This window comes from Pseudophryne corroboree, chromosome 3 (genome assembly GCF_028390025.1).
Source record: "Pseudophryne corroboree isolate aPseCor3 chromosome 3, aPseCor3.hap2, whole genome shotgun sequence".
Taxonomy (NCBI): Eukaryota; Metazoa; Chordata; class Amphibia; order Anura; family Myobatrachidae; genus Pseudophryne; species Pseudophryne corroboree.
The window spans coordinates 340,111,358-340,134,821 of NC_086446.1; the positions used below are offsets into that span (position 1 = coordinate 340,111,358).

Genomic DNA, 23,464 nt, shown 5'->3' on the forward strand with positions numbered 1-23,464 from the left:
AGGTCACTCGTCATTCTGATGGGATGTAATTAGTGAGTCAGGAAGAAGGTAAAGGCGTGCATCACACAGTGTAGTAATATAAGGGAGAGTAGGGAGGGAGATGGAATGTGTCAGCCACAGCATGGCAAAAAAAATCATACAGAATTGAGAGATAAGGGGGTGTACTGTCATTTCCTTGTAATGTCACTACAAAGGCAGCATAACACTCTCTTATACACATTTTAGACATAATGCTTTAATGTATAAACTAGTCCCGAATCTGAAGACACATGATGATGATTAAAGTCCAGTTCCAATTAGTTTCACAGGGCGGTTGTTATACCTCCGAGATAGGTCTGCTTCAATCTGCAACAAAAATAGAAGCACATGAAAAGCTAATTTTACTCTCATCTGCCCCTAAAACTGGTTCTACCCTCATATTCTCAATTTGATGCCTGCCTACAACATGCAGTTCCAAGGACTAACGGTCCTGCCTCTATACATCTCCTCACTATAGTCCAACTGCTTCCTGAAGAAACTACCACTCCAACTCATCTTTGAATCTCATTTCCATATTCTTCCCCAATCCTGACAATCTGTCCCAACTCTCACCTGCTTCTGAAGTTCACAACTTCTCTCCTGAAGAAGTAACAACTTTGGTTGCAGGCTAACCCTCTCCTCCTCAGCCGATTTTCCTCTCTCCAACCAGGCCTCCCTCTTCTTTTCCAGGAGTTCGGCCTGCTTCAGACGTTGTCGTAGTATATCTGTTACACGATCCACATACCTGGAACAGATGGCTCATGACATATAACTCAGCTTTTCTATGACCAACTTTATCTAAAGAATAAGGTAAATTGAGAAACCTATAGGCACAAAATAGACATACTAACCGTGGAGATGCAAGAATCAGGAAAAGATGGCGCATTCTGACATCTGTCAAGCGGCTAATAAGATTCCGAACCTGTATTAGCATGGCAGCTACCTTATCCCGGCTTTGTCCCTGCAAAATAGGTGGAGCTGCTTGGAACTGTGTAACGGTGACAATGTCCGTATCACCATCCAGATCCTGGAGCCACTGAGACAGGAAGAGCTCCAACTGGGAACGAGAGAAATATGAGAGGAAGAAGATTACTGAGTTGGAAAACTACAGGGGACAGGTAAACAGAGAAAAAAATTAGACCTGAAGATACCAGAGGTTAGTTTAAGTTAGACAAAACCTAATAAAAAATTGTGAAAGTTAAAAAAAATAGAAATCATGCTGCTGGGAGTGTAAAATTCTCAGTTACCTCCATTAATTCATCAACAAATTGATTTCGACTTTCTGTGTTTTCCAGTACAGTGAGTGCATCAGATCCCCGTGCAACACCTTGAGGGACTGAGAAAAATAAAAGCGGGAGTCATCCATGAGAACGAGATAACCTGCAAGATTCAACTAAATTGAAAGTATTACGTTGATAAATCTAAAAAAAAAAAAAATATGTTTTCATGGTCATCCCACTATGTACATAAAGTAGACTTGGAAGAAGATAAAGACTCTGCTATCCAATGAGCTAAGACAAAGACTAAAGCATTCAAGTGTCACTGGACCAATGACACCATACCATCTGACTTCTCTCAAGAAAACAGACATCTGAGTTTTCAGTATCGACAAGCAGAATAGGCAATGAAACATGCAGTTCCCAGTAAAACTGACATTAAACCATGCAAAACATGCGGGAGAAACTATAGAAAGCTAATCGGTGAGCAAAAAGCATATCAACTATAAACCATGCTGTATTCCCCAGAAGGGACTATATGGACCATGCAATACTGTGAATTACTCCCAGGATAACGGGGACCCCCTCAAATCCAGTAAAAGGCTCACTGAAAGGCTAATATTATGTTACCAAAATAAAGTAAATCAACGTATAAACATGTCAACTGTCTCCCTTCAATTATCTTCACTTCTACAGTATATCTCACCATCAAGGCCATCTTTCAGCACGGTGATAATTTCCACAGGCCCGGTCTCTTCAGTGCCCCAGATTATACCGTCTGCTCCTACAGCCTGAAAACAGAACACAAGACACGTTATTACCTAGCCACACTTTTCACTCCTCTGCATTGCGGTCATTCAGGAGAAGATGGTCACCAACCCTGGTGAAGAGTATGAGCAAACAGAAATAAAAAATAAAAAAGTAGCACATCTTGCAGACTAATATGCAAAATGTTTTACACATGCCAAAGAGTGCAATGTTTAACGTTACATAGTAAATATAATGGGCAGATGATGTACGAGGTGTGGATATTAAATAACAGGACTGTACTTGTAAAAAATAAACCATACTGTGAGAGTCAAAATGGAGTGGGGGAATATTGACCTTGGACTATCCCAAAATGGTTTCACAAGTTTCCCCCCTCACACACAGTTTGCTGCCACACAGCGTTCAAAGAAGTTGTGCTTTTCCCGTCTGTTGTAAAAATGATAAGTTCAAAAGTAGAGCAACGTGTTAACTGAAGATTTTTAGTTGAAGAGCTATTGAGGCAGCTGTCAGATAATGAGCTACAACAGGACTTTCACCAATACAAAATGCAACGGTGTGTGGCTGCAATAGGGGAGTACATAGAAGGGGAATGGAGTTAAAATGTACTTAATATAATTAAACATAAATTATAGCATCAGTCTCATTATTTACTAGCCACACCTTGCATTTTTCACATATGGAATATAGACATACGTAGAAAGATGTATAATCCAATGTATAAAAAAGGAATCAGTTTTAAGATGGGTGCACTGAATCCGTTGCTAACAAAGACATTTTTAAAATAACTGTTTATTAATTGTATATCTAAAAGGTACTTACACCAATAATTCACATGTTATAGGATATATATGCCTGTGCTCAAGATCATTTACTTCTCAACTGAACGATATAAACAGGATTTCCAAATGAGTAGCTTTCACTATGTAAGTTTATTCATGTACTAAGTATCTTATAAACTGATATGCATATATCGGATTCCCAGGCAAACTTGTTACAGCTTTGAGTATTATGTACTGCTGTGTATTGGCAGGACAGATAATATTCATCACAAGTATGTGTATATTCATTATATATAGATATCATGCCATAAAATAGTGTAAACTATAACGTTTCCTATCCTATTTCATGGTTGTGTTAGAAGGTCCAATAAGTTGGTAAAATATACACAAAGTATCCAATCTTCAAATAAGCGAATTTGAGTTACTCACGATTGTACTAGATATCCCATTGTATGATACAAATGTATCTGGTACACAGGACACAATATTACTATTACCATTTTTATAATTATTCAAAAGATGTAACAGTATATCCATGCCATTAGCATGTAACCCTATGAGCATCCCCTCAAGTCGTAATCCAAGATCTCTATTAGGCTCAATAATTTGGATACTTATAGTTCCGTCATGTGTGCATATAAGTGTAAGAGTAGTATATTTAATACGTTAGTTTCATTATTTATCCACTTTACTCATCACAGAAATGGAACAATATACAGTTAGTATTCAGTATACATAGAACACACTATGAAATGTTTCCTGATACGTCCTGGAAGAGGTGTATGTATTCACATGAGATATACACGTATCATGAATTAAACAGCAGTGTGTGGTATCATGTCTCCCACTCGGTCTTCACTTTAAAATAACTGGATCCAATGTAAATTTATTTCTATATGAGGCATAACATACACTTGTAAAAGGTATTAATTATCCTATGTCAGCAGTACATATCAGACCATATAAGGTACAACGTACAGATGTATCCCCTTACAACTTTGCTCCATGTGTTACAAGTCGCGATACACACTTGTGAGTGGCGTGTGACTCGATAGAGTCAAGCATCTTTTTTTGCATATTTTGGAGACAATGTGATGCAATAGGACACACAGGCAGCTTCTGCTGATTAAAATTATATGCGGCATGCCTATATTCTGTGTGTGACTGTATATATTCACATAAGCTATGAGTGTATCGTAGCTCAAGCAGTGGTGTGGAGTACTGTGTCTCCCACACTGCCTCACACTGATGCAGCCAGAGCCAGTATGGATCTTTCAAGCACACCCTGCATTAATAGCAGACATACATCAGCAGCACATATAAATGTCAGTATTTAAATTATTGAGCATAGCATAGGTTAGTAACAGGTAATACTAAACATTTTCTCTATATAGGCAGCACATGGCAACGCCGATGTGCATTTTACTCCTGAACGAGCTTTGTCAAGGCAATTTTCCTGTTCATATATGGGAAGAGGCATAGAATAATGATCTGAATACAATTATTAACATTCCCAAAGAGACAGTGAGAGCTTCCAGCAGATAAAGGATGTGTCCTCATACATCGTTGCTGCAGTCGCAACGAACAGCCCTTCTTGATGCGCCAAGTCCTGTGAGACTCTGCTAGTGCCAGGCAAATTTTTTCACATCTATTTACTCCAAAAATAGGATTTTAATACCTACCGGTAAATCCTTTTCTCTTAGTCCGTAGAGGATGCTGGGGTCACTTCAAGAACCATGGGGTATAGACGGGATCCACAGGAGACATGGGCACTTTAAGACTTTCAAAAGGGGTGTGGACTGGCTCCTCCCTCTATGCCCCTCCTCCAGACTTCAGTTATAGGAACTGTACCCAGGGAGACGGACATTTCGAGGAAAAGGATTTACTGTTAAACTAAGGTGAGATACATACCAGCTCCAACCTCAAGCACACCGTACAACATGGCATTCAACACAACGCAAGTCAACGGCATGAAGAACATCAGCAACAGGCTGACTATAAACGTAACACAACATGTGTGTACCATAACCGGTAACTGCAGATACAGTACGCACTGGGACGGGCGCTCAGCATCCTCTACGGACTAAGAGAAAAGAATTTACCGGTAGGTATTAAAATCCTATTTTCTCATACGTCCTAGAGGATGCTGGGGTCACTTCAAGAACCATGGGGTTTATACCAAAGCTCTAGAACGGGCGGGACAGTGCGGATGACTCTGCAGCACCGCTTGACCAAACATGAGGTCCTCAGCCATGGTATCAAACTTGTAGAACTTCGCAAAGGTGTTTGAACCCGACCAAGTAGCTACTCGGCAAAGTTGTAATGCCGAGACTCCCCCCGGCAGCTGCCCAGGATGAGCCCACCTTTCTGGTAGAATGGGCCTTCACCGATTTCGGTAACGGCAATCCAGCCGTAGAATGAGCCTGCTGAATCGTATGACAGATCCAGCGCGCAATAGTCTGCTTGGAAGCAGGAGCCACAATTTTATTGTGAGCATACAGGACAAACAGAGCCTCTGTTTTCCTGAACTGAGCCGTTCTGGTGACATAAATTTTCAAAGCTCTGACTACATCGAGAAACTTTGATTCCAGCAAGGCGTCAGTAGCCACTGGTACCACAATAGGTTGGTTCAAGTGGAACGATGAAACCACTTTCGTCAGACACTGCTGACGAGTCCTCAACTCTGCTCTATCTTCATGGAAGATCAAATAAGGGTTCTTGTGAGACAAGGCCGCCAATTCAGACACCCGCCTTGCGGATGCCAAAGCCAACAGCATGATCACTTTCCAAGTAAGGAATTTCAACTCAACCTTCTGTAAAGGTTCAAACCAATGAGATTGAAGGAATTGCAACACCACGTTAAGATCCCATGGTGCCACAGGGGGCACAAAGGGAGGTTGGATGTGCAATATGCCTTTCACGAAGGTCTGAACTTCTGGAAGGGAGGCCAATTGTTTTTGGAAGAAAACCGATACAGCTGAAATTTGAACTTTAATTGAGCCCAACTTTAGGCCCGCATCCACACCGGCTTGTAGAAAATGGAGAAAACGTCCTAACTGAAATTCTTCCGTAGGAGCTTCCTTGGATTCACACCAAGACACGTATTTTCTCCAAATACGGTGGTAATGTTTAGACGTTACTCCTTTCCTGGCCTGAATAAGAGTGGGGATGACTTCCTTGGGAATACCCTTTCGGGCTAGGATTCGGCGTTCAACCTCCAAGCCGTCAAACGAAGTCGCGGTAAGTCTTGGAACACGCACGGCCCCTGCTGTAACAGATCCTCCCTCAGAGAAAGAGGCCAGGGATCTCCTATGAGTAATTCCTGAAGAGTTGGATACCAAGTCCTCCTTGGCCAGTCTGGAACAATGGGGATCGCTTGAACCTTTGTTCTTCTTATGATCTTTATCACTTTTGGAATGAGTGGAAGCGGAGGAAACACGTACACTGACTGAAACACCCACGGTGTCACTAGGGCGTCCACTGCTATTGCTTGAGGGTCTCTCGACCTGGAACAATATCTCTGAAGTTTCTTGTTGAGGGGAGACGCCTTCATATCTATTTGAGGAATTCCCCAAAGACTTGTCACTTCTGCAAAAACCTCTTGATGAAGACACCACTCTCCTGGATGGAGATCGTGTCTGCTGAGGAAGTCTGCTTCCCAGTTGTCCACTCCTGGAATGAAGATCGCTGACAGAGCGCTTGTATGCCTTTCCGCCCAACGGAGCACCTTTGTGGCCTCTGCCATTGCCGCTCTGCTCTTTGTTCCGCCCTGGCGGTTTATGTATACTACTGCTGTTATGTTGTCCGACTGAATCAAGACGGGCCGATAGCGAAGAAGATGTTCCGCTTGCAGAAGGCCGATGTGAATGGCCCTTAACACCAGAACGTTTATGCGTAGACACATTTCCTGGCTTGACCATTTTCCCTGGAAGCTTTCCCCCTGCGTGACTGCTCCCCAGCCTCGGAGACTCGCATCCGTGGTCACTAAGATCCAGTCCTGGATCTCGAACCTGCGTCCCTCTAGGAGGTGAGAGCTGTGCAGCCACCACAGGAGTGGGATTCTGGTCTTGGACGACAGGGTTATCCTTCGGTGCATGTGCAGATGGGACCCGACCACTTGTCCAACAGGTCCCACTGAAACACTCTGGCATGGAATCTGCCAAACTGAATGGCCTCGTACACCGCCACCATCTTCCCCAGCAACCGAGTGCATTGATGGATCGATACTCTTGCTGGTTTCAGAATTTGTTTGACCAGGTTCTGAATTCCCAGAGCCTTTTCCACTGGAAGAAAAACTCTCTGTAATTCTGTGTCCAGAATCATTCCCAAAAACGACAGCCGTCTCGTCGGAACCAACTGTGATTTCGGCAAGTTTAGGAGCCAACCATGTTGCTGCAGAATTGTCAGGGAGAGTGTAATGTTCTGCAGTAATTGGTCCCTGGATCTCGCCTTTATCAGGAGATCGTCCAAGTACGGGATAATTGTGACTCCTTGTTTGCGCAGGAGAACCATCATTTCGGCCATTACTTTGGTGAAAACCCTTGGAGCCGTGGACAGACCAAACGGCAATGTCTGAAATTGGTAATGACAATCCTGAACTGCGAATCTCAGGTAAGCCTGTTGTGGAGAATAAATGGGAACATGCAAGTAGGCATCCTTTATGTCTATCGGCACCATAAAATCTCCCTCCTCCAGACTGGAGATCACTGCCCGGAGAGATTCCATCTTGAATTTGAATTTTCTCAGGTAGAAATTGAGGGATTTGAGGTTCAGAATTGGTCTGACTGAGCCGTCTAGCTTCGGGACCACGAACAGGCTCGAATAAAAGCCTTCTCCCTGTTGCGACGGGGGAACCCTGACAATGACTTGATTGTGACACAATTTTTGTATTGCTGCGCATACCACCTCCCTGTCTGGAAGAGAAGCTGGTAAGGCTGATTTGAAAAATCGTTGAGGGGGGACGTCTTGAAACTCGTTTGTACCCTTGGACACTATTTCTAAAACCCATGGGTCCAGGGCCGAACGAGCCCAGAACTGACTGAAGAGCCTGAGACGTGCGCCCACCGGTGCGGACTCCCGCAGAGGAGCCCCGGCGTCATGCGGTGGACTTGGCAGGAGCCGGGGAGGACTTCTGCTCATGGGAACCGGCCACGGCCGGTGATCGTTTACCTTTTCCCTTTCCCCTAGTAGCAAGGAAGGAAGACCCTCGGCCCTTTCTGTATTTATTGGGCAAAAAGGACTGCATCTGATAATGATGTGCTTTCTTTTGTGGTGCAGGCACATAAGGCAAAAATGATGACTTACCCGCGGTAGCCGTAGATACCAAATCAGCGAGGCCGTCACCAAACACTCCACCTTTATACGGTAGAGACTCCATAGCTTTCTTAGAGTCAGCATCAGCATTCCATTGATGAATCCACAATGCTCTCCTAGCTGAGACTGCCATGGCATTGGCCCGTGATCCCAAGAGGCCAATATCTCTCGCAGCTTCCTTTAGGTAGACTGCAGCGTCCCTGATATGACCTAGTGTCAAAAGAATACTATCCCTATCCAGGGTATCCATTTCAGATGATAAGTTATCTGCCCATTTTTCGATAGCACTACTCACCCACGCAGATGCAATGGATGGTCTGAGTAGCGTACCCGTGGTGACATAAATGGATTTCAATGTATTTTCCGGTCTACGATCCGCAGGATCCTTAAGGGCTGCCGTGTCAGGGGACGGGAGAGCCACCTTTTTGGACAGACGTGACAGAGCTTTGTCCACAATGGGGGGTGACTCCCATTTTTCCCTATCCCCAGAGGGAAACGGATACGCCACTACAATCATTTTGGGAATCTGAAACTTTTTGTCAGGACTTTCCCAAACCTTTCCTTTTCACAAAGCGCGTTCAGTTCATGAGAGGGAGGAAATGTTACCTCAAGTTTCTTCCCTTTATATATACAGACCCTTGTAACAGGAACAGTAGGGTCCTCAGTGATATGTAATACGTCTTTTATAGCCATAATCATGTACTGAATGCTCTTTGCCAGTTTTGGATCTAATCTGGCATCACTATAGTCGACACTAGAGTCAGTGTCCGTGTCGGTATCCATGTCTGCCAGCTGGGCAAATGAACGTTTTTGTGACCCCGAGGGGGTCTGGACTTGAAACAACACATCCTCTACGGATTTCTTCCAAGCCTGGTTCTGAGACTCAGATTTATCCAATCTTTTATTTATCAGAGCCACATTTGCATTCAAAGCACTCAAAACATTCACCCAATCAGGCGTCGGCGGTGCCGACAGGGCCACTCCCACAGCCATTTGTGTCCCTAACATAGTCTCCTCCTGAGAAGAGCACTCCGCCTCAGACATGCCGACACACGTGTACCCAACACACGCAGATACACTGGGCCTATAGGGGACAGACCCACAGTAAAGCCTGTCAGAGAGACACAGAGGGAGAAATTGCCAGCTCACACCCCAGCGCCTAAACCCGGTCTGAAAACACTACAGACAATGTCCCAGACCTGCAGCACGTTTATAAATTACACATATAATGCACCAAAATCACTATGCACCCGTTTTGCACCCTGTTACTTGTACAGCAGTGTGAGGAAGGACCAGCGTCTCTGCAGCCTTGTGTAGAGAAAATGGCGCCGTGCTGTGAGGGCTAAGCCACGCCCCCGTAATGGCGTGCTTCAGACCCGCTTTTAAAAAAAAAAGTTTTTTATACTGGCGGGGGTTCGGACAGTGCCCTGGCACTTAGTCCGCTCTTGCCAGGTAGTTATTTGAGGTAAAATGCTGCCCAGGGCGTCCGTCCCCCCGCGCCTTGCACCCTGTAGTGCCGCCGAGTGTGGGAGCATGGTGCGCAGCGCGGCCGCTGTGCAGTACCTCAAAGCAGTCACTGAAGTCTTCTGATCTTCTTCTACTCACCCGTCTTCTGACTTCTGGCTCTGCAAGGGGGTGACGGCGGGCTATGGGAACGAGCATCTAGGCGTACCTAGCGATCAGACCCTCAGGAGCTAATGGTGTCCTGTAGCCAAAGAAGCAGAGCCTTTAAACTCACAGAAGTAGGTCTGACTTCTCTCCCCTAAGTCCCACGAAGCAGGGAAACTGTTGCCATAAGTTCTCCCTGAACATAAAAAACCTAACAAAGTCTTTTCAGAGAAACTCAGTAGAGCTCCTCAGTGTGCATCCAGTCTGCCTGGGCACAGATTCTAAACTGGAGTCTGGAGGAGGGGCATAGAGGGAGGAGCCAGTTCACACCCCTTTTAAAAGTCTTAAAGTGCCCATGTCTCCTGTGGATCTAGTCTATACCCCATGGTTCTTGAAGTGACCCCAGCATCCTCTAGGACGTATGAGAAATGGGTCTTAGTCGTAAAATGATGTGACTTGGGAGACACTAATGATTAATTTAATATGCAACACTTGTATATCTGTGTGTGACTGAGTCTGAATCTCTATAAGGATTGCTACAATGCAGTGGCCATGGCTTTTTTCCATGCCAATTTCCCTTGTGCATCATATACAGACTCAGTCGCACACAGATATAATAGTATTGCATATCAAGTGAATCAGCACAGTCTCCTGGTGTGTCCCAGATGCATTGTGTTACGACTAAGATGTATTTTCGGCAAAAAAAAAATACACCTGACGCTAGCAGAGTTGCACAGGACCTGGCAGTTAGATGTATGAGGACATATCTGTAACTAACAACATTATCTTATACATACATGATTAACATTCCCCTAATCCATTTTATTCCAAAGTAGAAGCAGTTTACCTCAGACTCTGAAACAATGCCCCAGTCTATCTCCTCTGTAGTCTGTTGAGCAGAAGTATCTATATTTAACCCCATGTCTCCCCAGTCAATCTGATAAAAAAGAAAAAAAAGCATTAAAAGGATCATGGGAACTTCATCCACAACGTGCATAGCACTCACTTTCACTTACATCTGTATCCCCTGTGCACTGAGGAACCTCCTCAACTTCATTCACTTGTGGCCGCTCTACGGTCTCTGGGGCCTCACCGATGCGCCATTCATACATAGTGGTGTCTCCATGTTCCTGCACATACCGGAGAAGGACAAGAGCCTGTTCTGGGGAGCTCAAGTAAGTAAGAGAAATTATCCCCAACTCTTTGTATCTTGCAATATATTATCAGATCTCTAGTATTCCTCTTTCGTCTCATCTGGGGAACAATGCAGACTGTGGGGTAAGAGGGAAGCTAAGTAGGAACTCCAAACCCTGCCCCCCCACTCCCACCCCTGTGGTACACCTCTCTCTCTTAGCCCTATCCCCTCCCCCAGCTAGTCAGTTTTTTATTTTGTACCTGATAGAGAGGCATAAAGATTTTACTGAGGAGCAGCTTTTCATTTGTTTCTAATAGTTTTTTTCTCTATAGGTGCCTGAATCCCACTTTTGGGGGATTCAGAATTGGCTTAGCTCAACAGATGGATAGACTTTTCCAAGTCTATTCCATGTTGAAAAAATTCCTAGGTACCTCCGCCCTGTTTCTGAAAACCGCAGGCTTTGTGTGGTGTATCCAAGGGTTTCTCTGATGAGAAACGGAAAGGTGTTGGATCAAGACTGCGCTGATCATTCTAGTTGGGATGACTGTTCTCTCGACAGCCTGGAAGTCAGTGACCTCATTCTAGGGATCACTGTCCTTCTTTACTTGGACAATATGTTGTTTGAAGCATCCTCACATACACTTCTCAAGAGTCATCTGCAGGTAATGGTATTAACATTGGAGGAACATGGTTGGATTATCAACTTTCCAAAATTCAACCTGGGTCCGTCTCAGCAGAGTGTCTTTCTGGGGCTTCTGTTTGATACAACCTGTTAGTGAGTCTATATTCCAGAGGACAAAAATTCAAGCACTGCAATCTTTGATGCAGCCTCTTTTGCTCCCAGGTCAAATGTACTTCCTACGGTGTATGCAGTTGCTGGGGAAGATGGTTGCCACCTTTGAAACAATCAACTCCTGCAGCCCTGGAAGAAAACAGACCTCCAGATTGTCAGGCAGTTGTTCCCTCTGTCACGTCTGGCCTATCAGTCCTTGTATTGGTGACTTCACTTCCCAAAGCTGTCCAGAAGTTGTCAGTTGTCAATCTGGGATTGGACCCTGGCCATGACATATGTCAGTCTCTGCGGAGTGCAGTTACTCTAGGGTTCCAGATGCAGGGAGTCCAAGTAGGAGGCCAACCAGTTCCATCAATGTGCTGGCGGTCTGGAATGTCCTGCTGCAGACTCCTTGGTTCCTGTGGGACAGGCCTCACTGTGTACAGTTGGACAATACCATGGCTGTGGCATATATCATGTGGCAGGGCAGGACCATAAGTCAACAGGCCATGGCGGAAACCGCTTGGATCACGCAGTGGCCGGAGAAGTTAATTCAGGCTATTTCTGCCATCCTCATTCCAGGGGTGGACAACTGGGAAACAGACTTTCTCAGCCAGCACAGGGTTCACCCAGTCAGTGGGAGTTACACCAGGACACGTTCAACCTGATTGTAGTGTGCTGGGGTCTCCCAGGCATAGACTTCATGGTATCCACACTGGACAAGAAGCTGACTTATTAAGGTGAGCTGTCCAGGGATACTCAGGTGGCCTTAATGGACGCTCTCAAGGGGTACTGCATGTACAGCCACCATATGGTCTGCCTGTCCCACCTTGGGACCTCAATTTGGTCTCAGAGGCGCTTCAATGGGCTCCTTTTGAGTCTCTAGATTCATCTCATTTGTGGTGGCTTACTTGAAAAGTAGAGCTGTTTTTGTCCATTACCTCTGCTCGGGGGGTCTCGGAATTGTTAGCACTATCGGACAGTTCTCTTCTCCTGATTTTTCACTCAGACCAGCGGTGCTCCATACTCGGTCGTCATTTCAACCTAAGGTGGTTGTCATTTCCATCAGTATCAGGAGATTGTTTTACTGGCTTTTCATCATTCTGATTGGAATAGCTCTCTCTGCTTCTTGGATGTTGTCTGGGCATTGCGGAATTATGTGTACCGGACTGCGCCAGTTTGTAAGTCAGTTAGTCCCTTGGACCTGTACTACACTCATCAGTGAATGAGTGGCTCCATGAATTACTTCTACTATTAAGCAGGAGAATGTTGCTCTGAGCAAGTCGCTACCTGACCTTATTCGGCACATTCTACTTGGCAACTAGTGCTTCTTAGGTGACATGGCAGGTGCCCCTGTTGACCAACCGTGAATAGCATCCACTTGGTCCTCGGTCCACACGGTCACTAAAAATAAGATTTTAAACCTACCGGTAAATCTTTTTCTCGTAGTCCGTAGAGGATGCTGGGGACTCCGTAAGGACCATGGGGATAGACGGGCTCCGCAGGAGACATGGGCACTTTAAGAAAGACTTTAGGATTTGGGTGTGCACTGGCTCCTCCCTCTATGCCCCTCCTCCAGACCTCAGTTAGAGAAACTGTGCCCAGAGGCGACGGACAGTACAAGGAAAGGATTTTTGTTAAAACAAGGGCAAGATTCATACCAGCCTACACCAATCACACCGTATAACTTGTGATAAACTAACCAGTTAACAGTATGAAATTCAACATAGCTTCAGTCGGGAACTGAAAGCAACCATAACATAACCCTTATGTAAGCAAAACGATATACAAGTCTTGCAGAAGTAGTCCGCACTTGGGACGGGCGCCCAGCATCCTCTACGGACTACGAGAAAAAGATTTACCGTTAGGTTTAAAATCTTATTTTCTCTTACGTCCTAGAGGATGCTGGGGACTCCGTAAGGACCATGGGGATTATACCAAAGCTCCCAAACGGGCGGGAGAGTGCGGATGACTCTGCAGCACCGATTGAGCAAACAGGAGGTCCTCCTCAGCCAGGGTATCAAATTTGTAGAATTTCGCAAACTTGCTTGCCCCTGACCAAGTAACCGCTCGGCACAGCTGTAGTGCCGAGACCCCTCGGGCAGCCGCCCAAGAAGAGCCCACTTTCCTAGTGGAATGGGCCTTGACTGATTTAGGTAACGGCAATCTAGCGATCGTATGCGCCTGCTGAATCGTGGTACAGATCCAGCGAGCAATAGTCTGCTTTGAAGCAGGAGCGCCAACCTTGTTGGCTGCATACAGGATAAACAGCGCTTCAGTTTTTCTGACTTTGGCCGTCCTGGCCACGTAAACTTTCAAAGTCCTGACTACATCCAGATACTCGGAATCCTCCTAGTCTCGTGTAGCCACCGGCACCACAATAGGTTGGTTCATATGAAAGGATGACACCACCTTAGGCAAGAATTGAGGACGGGTCCGCAATTCCGCCCTATCCATATGGAAAACTAGATAGGGGCTTTTGTGAGACAAAGCCGCCAATTCTGACACTCGCCTAGCCGAAGCTAAGGCCAACAACATGACCACCTTCCAAGTGAGATATTTTAACTCTACTGTCTGAAGTGGTTCAAACCAGTGCGACTTAAGGAAACTCAAAACCACATTAAGGTCCCAAGGCGCCACCGGAGGTACAAAAGGAGGCTGAATATGAAGCACTCCCTTTACAAAAATTTTTATTTCTGGAAGTGAAGCCAATTCTTTTTGAAAGAAAATGGATAATGCCGAAATCTGAACCTTAATGGAGCCTAATTTTAGGCCCAAATTCACTCCAGTTTGTAGAAAGTGAAGAAAACGGCCCAGATGTAATTCTTCCGTAGGAGCATTCCTGGCCTCACACCAAGCAACATATTTACGCCATATACGGTGATAATGTTTAGCTGTCACATCCTTCCTAGCCTTTATCAGAGTAGGAATGACCTCATCCGGAATGCCCTTTTCCGCTAGGATCCGGCGTTCAACCGCCATGCCGTCAAACGCAGCCGCGGTAAGTCTTGGAACAGACAGGGCCCCTGTTGCAACAGGTCCTGTCTTAGAGGAAGAGGCCACGGATCTTCTGTGAGCATCTCCTGCAATTCCGGGTACCAGGCCCTTCGTGGCCAATCTGGAACAATGAGAATTGTCCGAACTCCTCCTTTTCTTATTAGTCTCAACACCTTTGGGATGAGAGGAAGAGGAGGAAAAACATATACAGAGTGGAACACCCACGGTGTCACTAGTGCGTCCACCGCTACCGCCTGAGGGTCTCTTGACCTGGCGCAATACCTTTGAAGTTTTTTGTTTAGGCGGGACGCCATCATGTCTATCTGGGGCAGGCCCCGCTGGCTTGCAATCTGTGTGAAGACTTCCTGATGAAGTCCCCACTCTCCCGGATGCAGGTCGTGCCTGCTGAGGAAGTCTGCTTCCCAGTTGTCCACTCCCGGAATGAACACTGCTGATAGGGCGCTTACATGGCTTTCCGCCCAGCGTAGAATCTTTGTAGCTTCCGCCATTGCCACTCTGCTCTTTGTGCCGCCCTGGCGGTTTACATGAGCTACTGCGGTGATGTTGTCTGACTGGATCAGAACTGGTAAGTCGCGAAGCAAAGTCTCCGCTTGACGAAGGGCATTGAATATGGCCCTTAGCTTCAGGACGTTGATGTGAAGACAAGTCTCCTGACTTGACCAAAGACCCTGGAAGTTCCTTCCTTGTGTGACTGCACCCCAACATCGGAGGCTCGCGTCCGTGATCACCAGGACCCAATCCTGAATGCCGAATATGCTGCCCTCTAGAAGGTGAGCACTCTGCAGCCACCACAGGAGAGACACCCTGGCCCTGGGGGACAGGGTGATCAACCGAAGCATTTGTAGATGTGACCCGGACCATTTGTCCAGTAGGTCCCATTGGAAGGTCCGTGCATGGAACCTGCCGAATGGAATGGCCTCGTAAGATGCCACCATCTTTCCCAGGACTCGCGTGCAGTGATGCACTGACACCTGTTTTGGTTTCAATAGGTTCCTGACCAAAGTCACGAGTTCTTGAGCCTTTTCTATCGGCAGATACATCCTTTTCTGGTCCGTATCCAGAATCATGCCCAAGAAGGGTAGACGAGTCGTAGGAACCAGCTGCGACTTCGGGATATTGAGAATCCAGCCGTGTTGCTGTAACACCTTCAGTGAAAGTGACACGCTGTTCAGTAATTGTTCTCTTGATCTCGCTTTTATGAGGAGATCGTCCAAGTACGGGATAATTGTGACACCTTGCTTGCGCAGGAGCACCATCATTTCCACCATTACCTTGGTGAAAATTCTCGGGGCCGTGGAAAGCCCAAACGGCAACGTCTGAAACTGGTAATGACAATCCTGTACCGCAAATCTCAGGTACGCCTGATGAGGTGGATATATGGGAACATGAAGGTATGCATCCTTTATGTCCAGAGATACCATAAAATCTCCCCCTTCCAGGCTGGCGATGACCGCTCTGAGCGATTCCATCTTGAATTTGAACCTTTTCAAGTATAGGTTCAGAGATTTTAAATTTAAAATGGGTCTGACGGAACCGTCCGGTTTCAGGACCACAAACAGGGTTGAGTAATATCCCCTGCCCTGTTGAAGCGGGGGAACCTTGACCACCACCTGTTGAAGATACAATATGTCGATTGCATTTAACACTATCTCCCGTTCTTGAGGAGACGTTGGCAGAGCCGATTTGAAAAACCGGCGAGGAGGCACCTCTTCGAATTCCAGTTTGTAACCTAGGGAAACAATTTCTATTGCCCAGGGATCCACCTGTGAGTGGGCCCAGATGTGGCTGAAAATTCGAAGACGTGCCCCCACTGGGGCGGACTCCCTTAGTGGAGCCCCAGCGTCATACGGTGGATTTTGCAGAGGCCGAGGAGGACTTCTGTTCCTGGGAACTAGCTGTGTTGTGCAGCTTTTTCCCTCTGCCCTTACCTCTGGCAAGAAAGGACGATCCACGGCCTTTCTTGTTTCTATTTGATCGAAAAGGACTGCATTTGATAATGCTGTGCTTTTTTAGGTTGTGAGGGAATATAAGGTAAAAAATTAGATTTGCCTGCCGTAGCAGTGGAGACCAAGTCCGAGAGACCTTCCCCAAACAATTCCTCACCCTTGTAAGGTAAAACCTCCATATGCCTTTTGGAGTCGGCATCTCCTGTCCATTGTCGGGTCCAAAGGACTCTTCTAGCCGAGATCGACATAGCGTTGATTCTCGAACCCAATAGACCAATGTCTCTTTGTGCATCTCTCATATATAAGACAGCATCTTTTATATGTCCTAGGGTCAATAGGATGGTATCCTTATCCAGGGTATCAATTTCCGCTGATAAGGTATCTGTCCATGCTGCTACAGTACTACACACCCATGCCGACGCAATAGCCGGTCTGAGTAAGGTACCTGAATGTGTATAAATGGACTTCAGGGTAACCTCCTGCTTGCGATCAGCAGGATCCCTGAGGGTAGCCGTATCTTGGGAAGGCAGCGCTACCTTTTTGGATAAGCGTGTCAAAGCTTTGTCCACCCTAGGGGATGATTCCCACCGTATCCTGTCCGTTGGCGGGAAAGGATACGCCATAAGAATACTTTTGGGAATCTGCAGTTTCTTGTCTGGAGATTCCCAAGCTTTTTCACATAACTCGTTCAGCTCATGTGAGGGGGGAAAATTTATCTCAGTTTTCTTTCCCTTATACATGTGTACCCCCACGTGTCAGGGACAGGGGGTTCCTCTGTGATATGCAAAACATCTTTGATTGCAATAATCATATATCGAATACATTTAGCCACCTTTGGCTGTAATTTTGCATCATCGTATTCGACACTGGAGTCAGAATCCGTGTCGGTATCCGTGTCAACTATTTGGGATAGTGGGCGCTTTTGGGACCCCGAAGGTCCCTGCGACATAGGTACAGGCATGGGTTGACTCCCTGACTGTTCCCTAGCTTCAGCTTTATCCAATCTTTTGTGCAATAAATTTACATTGGCACTTAAAACATTCCACATATCCATCCAGTCAGGTGTCGGCGCCGTCGACGGCGATACCACATTCATTTGCTCCTCCTCCTCCCTCAGACATGTCGACACACACGTACCGACACACCACACACTCAGGGAACCCTCTTATCTGAGGACAGTTCCCCCACAAGGCCCTTAGGAGAGACAGAGAGAGAGTATGCCAGCACACACCCAGCGCTATAATAACCCAGGACAAAAACACAATATTTATGTTTACCCAGATAGCGCTTTTATACTCAATTCGCCAATTATGTGCCCCCCCTCTACTTTAAAACCCTCTTGTCACCGTGATCTAAGCAGGGGAGAGTCCGGGGAGCTTCCTCTCAGCGGTGCTGTGGAGAAAAAATGGTGCTGGTGAGTGCTGAGGGAGAAGCCCCGACCCCTCGGTGGCGGGCTTCTGTCCCGCTCTAAAATACAAAACTTTGGCGGGGGCTCGTAGGTATATACAGTGGCCAGCTGTATATACCCATCTTTTGCCAGGAGAGGTTTATTTGCTGCCCAGGGCGCGCCCCCCGGCGCCCCCCCCCCCCCCCCCCCGGCGCCCCCCCCCCCCCCCCCGGCGCCCATAGAGTGACACAGTATGTGAGGTGAATGGGAGCAATGGCGCACAGCTGCAGTGCTGTGCGTTACCTCAGTGAAGAACAGTGAAGTCTTCTGCCGCCTCTGATGTCCTCTAACTTCTCATACTCACGTGGCTTCTACCTTCAGGCTCTGTGAGGAGGACGGCGGCGCGGCTCCGGGACGGACGGCGAGGATGAGACCTGCGTACCGATCCCTCTGGAGCTAATGGTGTCCAGTAGCCTAAGAAGCAGAGCCTTTCAACTCACAGAAGTAGGTCTGCTTCTCTCCCCTCAGTCCCACGATGCAGGGAGTCTGTTGCCAGCAGGCTCCCTGAAAATTTAAAAACGAACAAAATACTTTCTGTCAGAAACTCAGGAGAGCCTCTGAAAAGCACCCAGTCTCCTCTGGGCACAGTAATCAACTAAGGTCTGGAGGAGGGGCATAGAGGGAGGAGCCAGTGCACACCCAAATCCTAAAGTCTTTCTTAAAGTGTCCATGTCTCCTGCGGAGCCCGTCTATCCCCATGGTCCTTACGGAGTCCCCAGCATCCTCTAGGACGTAAGAGAAATTTATGGTTCGATTGTAATGTTCTGCACCCAGCTCGGCCTGTGTATGAGCCCCCTCTTATGACTTGCTTTGGGAAATCCCACAGACAGCAGTATCCCCAAGATGAGATTGTACTGACCAGTTAAATTAATTCAGCTGAGTCACTATTCCCAACATGGATGTTTGTTACCTTTGTTATGCCTCTATCAAGCTGTGTTTGTTGTTTTGGGTTTACCTGTTGCACGTATATCTTCTTCGGCTTTGTTAGATAAAATAAGAATTTACTTACCGATAATTCTATTTCTCGTAGTCCGTAGTGGATGCTGGGAACTCCGTAAGGACCATGGGGAATAGCGGCTCCGCAGGAGACTGGGCACATCTAAAGAAAGCTTTAGGATCACCTGGTGTGCACTGGCTCCTCCCCCTATGACCCTCCTCCAAGCCTCAGTTAGGATACTGTGCCCGGACGAGCGTACACAATAAGGAAGGATTTTGAATCCCGGGTAAGACTCATACCAGCCACACCAATCACACTGTACAACTTGTGATCTGAACTCAGTTAACAGCATGATAATAGAGGAGCCTCTAGAAAAGATGGCTCACTACAACAATAACCCGAATTTTTTGGTAACAATAATTATGTACCAGTATTGCAGACAATCCGCACTTGGGATGGGCGCCCAGCATCCACTACGGACTACGAGAAATAGAATTATCGGTAAGTAAATTCTTATTTTCTCTGACGTCCTAGTGGATGCTGGGAACTCCGTAAGGACCATGGGGATTATACCAAAGCTCCCAAACGGGCGGGAGAGTGCGGATGACTCTGCAGCACCGAATGAGAGAACTCCAGGTCCTCCTCAGCCAAGATATCAAATTTGTAGAATTTTACAAACGTATTTGCTCCTGACCAAGTAACTGCTCGGCAAAGTTGTAAAGCCGAGACCCCTCGGGCAGCTGCCCAAGATGAGCCCACCTTCCTTGTGGAGTGGGCATTTTAAGATTTTTGGCTGTGGCAGGCCTGCCACAGAATGTGCAAGCTGAATTGTACTACAAATCCAACGAGCAATCGTCTGCTTAGAAGCAGGAGCACCCAGTTTGTTGGGTGCATACAGGATAAACAGCGAGTCAGATTTTCTGACTCCAGCCGTCCTGGAAACATGTATTTTCAGGGTCCTGACCACGTCAAGCAACTTGGAATCCTCCAAGTCCTTAGTAGCCGCAGGTACCACAATAGGTTGGTTCATGTGAAATGCAGAAACCACCTTAGGTAGAAAATTTGAGGACGAGTCCTCAATTCTGCCCTTTCAGAATGAAATATTAAGTAAGGGCTTTTATATGATAAAGCCGCCAATTCTGACACCCGCCTGGCTGAAACCAGGGCTAACTCGTCACTTCCATGTGAGATATTTTAAGTCCACAGTGGTGAGTGGTTCAAACCAATGTGACTTTAGGAAACTCAACACAACATTGAGAACCCCAAGGTGCCACTGGAGGCACAAAAGGAGACTGTATATGCAGTACCCCTTTTACAAATGTCTGAACTTCAGGCACTGAAGCCAGTTCTTTTTGGAAGAAAAATCGACAGGGCCGAAATTTGAACCTTAATGGACCCTAATTTTAGGCCCATAGACAGTCCTGTTTGCAGGAAATGGAGGAAACGACCCAGTTGAAATTCCTCTGTAGGGGCCTTCTTGGCCTCACCCCACGCAACATATTTTCGCCAAATGCGGTGATAATGTTTTGCGGTTACGTCTTTCCTGGCCTTGACCAGGGTAGGGATCTTCAGGATCCGGCGTTCAACCGCCATGCCGTCAAACGCAGCCGCGGTAAGTCTTGGAACAGACAAGGTCCTTGCTGGAGCAGGTCCTTTCTTAGAGGTAGAGGCCACGGTTCGTCCGTGAGCATCTCTTGAAGTTCCGGATACCAAGTCCTTCTTGGCCAATCCGGAACCACGAGTATAGTTCTTACTCCTCTCCTTCTTATGATTCTCAGTACTTTTGGTATGAGGGGCAGAGGAGGGAACACATACACTGACTGGTACACCCACGGTGTTACCAGAGCGTCCACCGCTATTGCCTGAGGGTCCCTTGACCTGGCGCAATATCTGTCTAGTTTTTTGTTTAGACGGGACGCCATTATGTCCACCTTTTGTTTTTCCCAACGGTTTACAATCAGGTGGAAGACTTCTGGGTGAAGTCCCCACTCTCCCGGGTGAAGATCGTGTCTGCTGAGGAAGTCTGCTTCCCAGTTGTCCACTCCCGGAATGAACACTGCTGACAGTGCTATCACATGATTTTCCGCCCAGCGAAAATCCTTGCAGCTTCTGCCATTGCCCTCCTGCTTCTCGTGCCGCCCTGTCTGTTTACGTGGGCGACTGACGTGATGTTGTCCGATTGGATCAATACCGCCTGACCCTGAAGCAGGGGTTTCGCTTGACTTTGGGCATTGTAAATGGCCCTTAGTTCCAGAATGTTTATATGAAGAGATGTCTCCAGGCTTGACCATAAGCCCTGGAAATTCCTTCCCTGTGTGACTGCTCCCCAGCCTCGCAGGCTGGCATCCGTGGCCACCAGGACCCAGTCCCGAATGCCGAATCTGCGGCCCTCTAGAAGATGAGCACTCTGCAACCACCACAGGAGGGATACCCTTGTCCCTGGTGACAGGGTTATCCGCTGAAGCATCTGAAGATGCGACCCGGACCATTTGTCCAGAAGGTTCCACTGTGCGTGGAATCTGCCGAATGGGATTGCTTCGTAGGAAGCCACCATTTTTACCCAGAACCCTTGTGCATTGATGCACTGAGACTTGGTTCGGTTTTAGGAGGTTCCTGACTAGCTCGGATAACTCCCTGGCTTTCTCCTCCGGGAGAAGCACCTTCTTTCTGGACTATGTCCAGAATCATCCCTAGGAACAGAAGACAAGTCGTCGGAACCAGCTGTGATTTTGGAATATTGAAAAACCAATCGTGCTGCCGCAACACTACCTGATATAGTGCTACACCGATCTCCAACTGTTCCCTGGATCTTACCCTTATCAGGGAATCGTCCAAGTAAAGGATAACTAAAATTCCCTTCCTTCGAAGGAATATCATCATTTCGGCCATTACTTCAGTAAAGACCCGGGGTGCCGTGGACCATCCCTACGGCAGCGTCCGAACTGATACAGTTCTGTACCATAACCTGAAATACCCTTGGTGAGAAGGGTAAATTTTGACATGAAGGTAAGCCTCCTTGATGTCCCGAGACATCATGTAGTCCCCTTCTTCCAGGTTTGCAATCACTGCTCTGAGTGACTCAATTTTGAATTTGAACCTCTGTATGCAAGTGTTCAAAGATTTTAGATTTTAAAATCGGTCTCACCGAGCCGTCTGGCTTCGGTACCACAATAGTGTGGAATAATACCCCGTTCCCTGTTGCAGGAGGGGTACCTTGATTATCACCTGCTGGGAATACAGCTTGTGAATGGCTTCCAAAACTGCCTCCCTGTCAGCGGGAGACGTCGGTAAAACAGACTTTTGGAAACGGCGAGGGGAATACGTCTCGAATTCCAATTTGTACCCCTGAAATATTATCTGAAGGATCCAGGGGTCTACTTGCGAGTGAGCCCACTGCGCACTGAAATTCATTGAGAACGGGACCCCACCGTGCCTGAACTTGTAAAGCCCTAGCGTCATACTGAGGGCTTGGCAGCGGCGGAAAAGGGTTTCTGTTCCTTGGAACTGGCTGATCTCTGCAGCCATTTTCCTCTCCCTCTGTCACGAGCAGAAAAGAGGAACCCTTTTGTCCGCCTGCCAACCAGGACTGCGCCTGATAATACGGCGTCTTATTTTGAGAGGCGACCTGGGGTACATCCCCTCTTTTAAGGCAATACTTCCAAATGCCGTTTGGAATCCGCATCACCTGACCACTTTACTGGAATAATTGGACAACGCACTTATACTTGATGCCAGTCGGCAAATATTCCGCTGTGCATCCTGCATATATAGAAATGCATCTTTTAATTGCTCTATAGGCAATAATATACTGTCCTTATCTAGGATATCATATTTCCAGTCAGGGAATCCGACCACGCCAACCCAGCACTGCACATCCAGGCTGAGGCGATTGCTGGTCGCAGTATAACACCAGTATGTGTGTAAATACATTTTAGGATACGCTCCTGCTTTCTATCAGCAGGATCCTTAAGGGCGGCCATCTCAGGAGAGGGTAGAGCCCTTGTTTTTACAAGCGTGTGAGCGCTTTATCCACCCTAGGGGGTGTTTCCCAACGCACCCTAACCTCTGGCGGGAAAAGGTATACTGCCAATAACTTTTTAGAAAATATCAATTGTTATCGGGGGGAAACCCACGCATCATCACACACCTCATTTTATTTCTCAGATTCAGGAAAACTACAGGAAGTTTTTCCTCACCAAACATAATACCCCTTTTTTTTGGTGGTATTCATATTATCAGAAAAGTGTAAACTTTTTCCATTGCCTCAATCATGCAATGTGTGGCCCTATTGGAAATCACGGTTGTCTCTTCACCGTCGACACAGGAGTCAGTACCCCTGTCGGCGTCTGTATCTGAGGTAACGGGCGCTTTAGGGCCCCTGTATGAGACGTCTGGACATGCACAAGCTGAGTAGCCGGCTGTCTCATGTCAACCACTGTCTTTTATACAAAGCTGACACTGTCACGCAATTTCAACAGTACATCCACTCAGGTGTCGACCCCCTAG

General features: G+C 46.9%; 1 protein-coding gene across 4 annotated transcripts in view; it reads right to left on the minus strand.

The window, feature by feature from the left end:
• Positions 1–210: 210 nt before the first annotated feature.
• CDK5RAP3 (CDK5 regulatory subunit associated protein 3) overlaps positions 211–23,464 on the minus strand; it is a 123,084-nt gene continuing 99,830 nt past the window's right edge. For all 4 annotated transcript variants that reach the window (XM_063959627.1, XM_063959626.1, XM_063959625.1 and 1 more), the window contains 7 exons: positions 10,720–10,873; positions 10,551–10,640; positions 1,942–2,026; positions 1,266–1,354; positions 870–1,075; positions 592–763; positions 211–345 (listed from right to left, as the gene is read on the minus strand). In XM_063959627.1, coding sequence (XP_063815697.1) covers positions 280–345; positions 592–763; positions 870–1,075; positions 1,266–1,354; positions 1,942–2,026; positions 10,551–10,640; positions 10,720–10,873 — 862 coding nt within the window. In that variant the 3' untranslated portion in view covers positions 211–279. The remainder of the gene's footprint in view (positions 346–591; positions 764–869; positions 1,076–1,265; positions 1,355–1,941; positions 2,027–10,550; positions 10,641–10,719; positions 10,874–23,464) is intronic.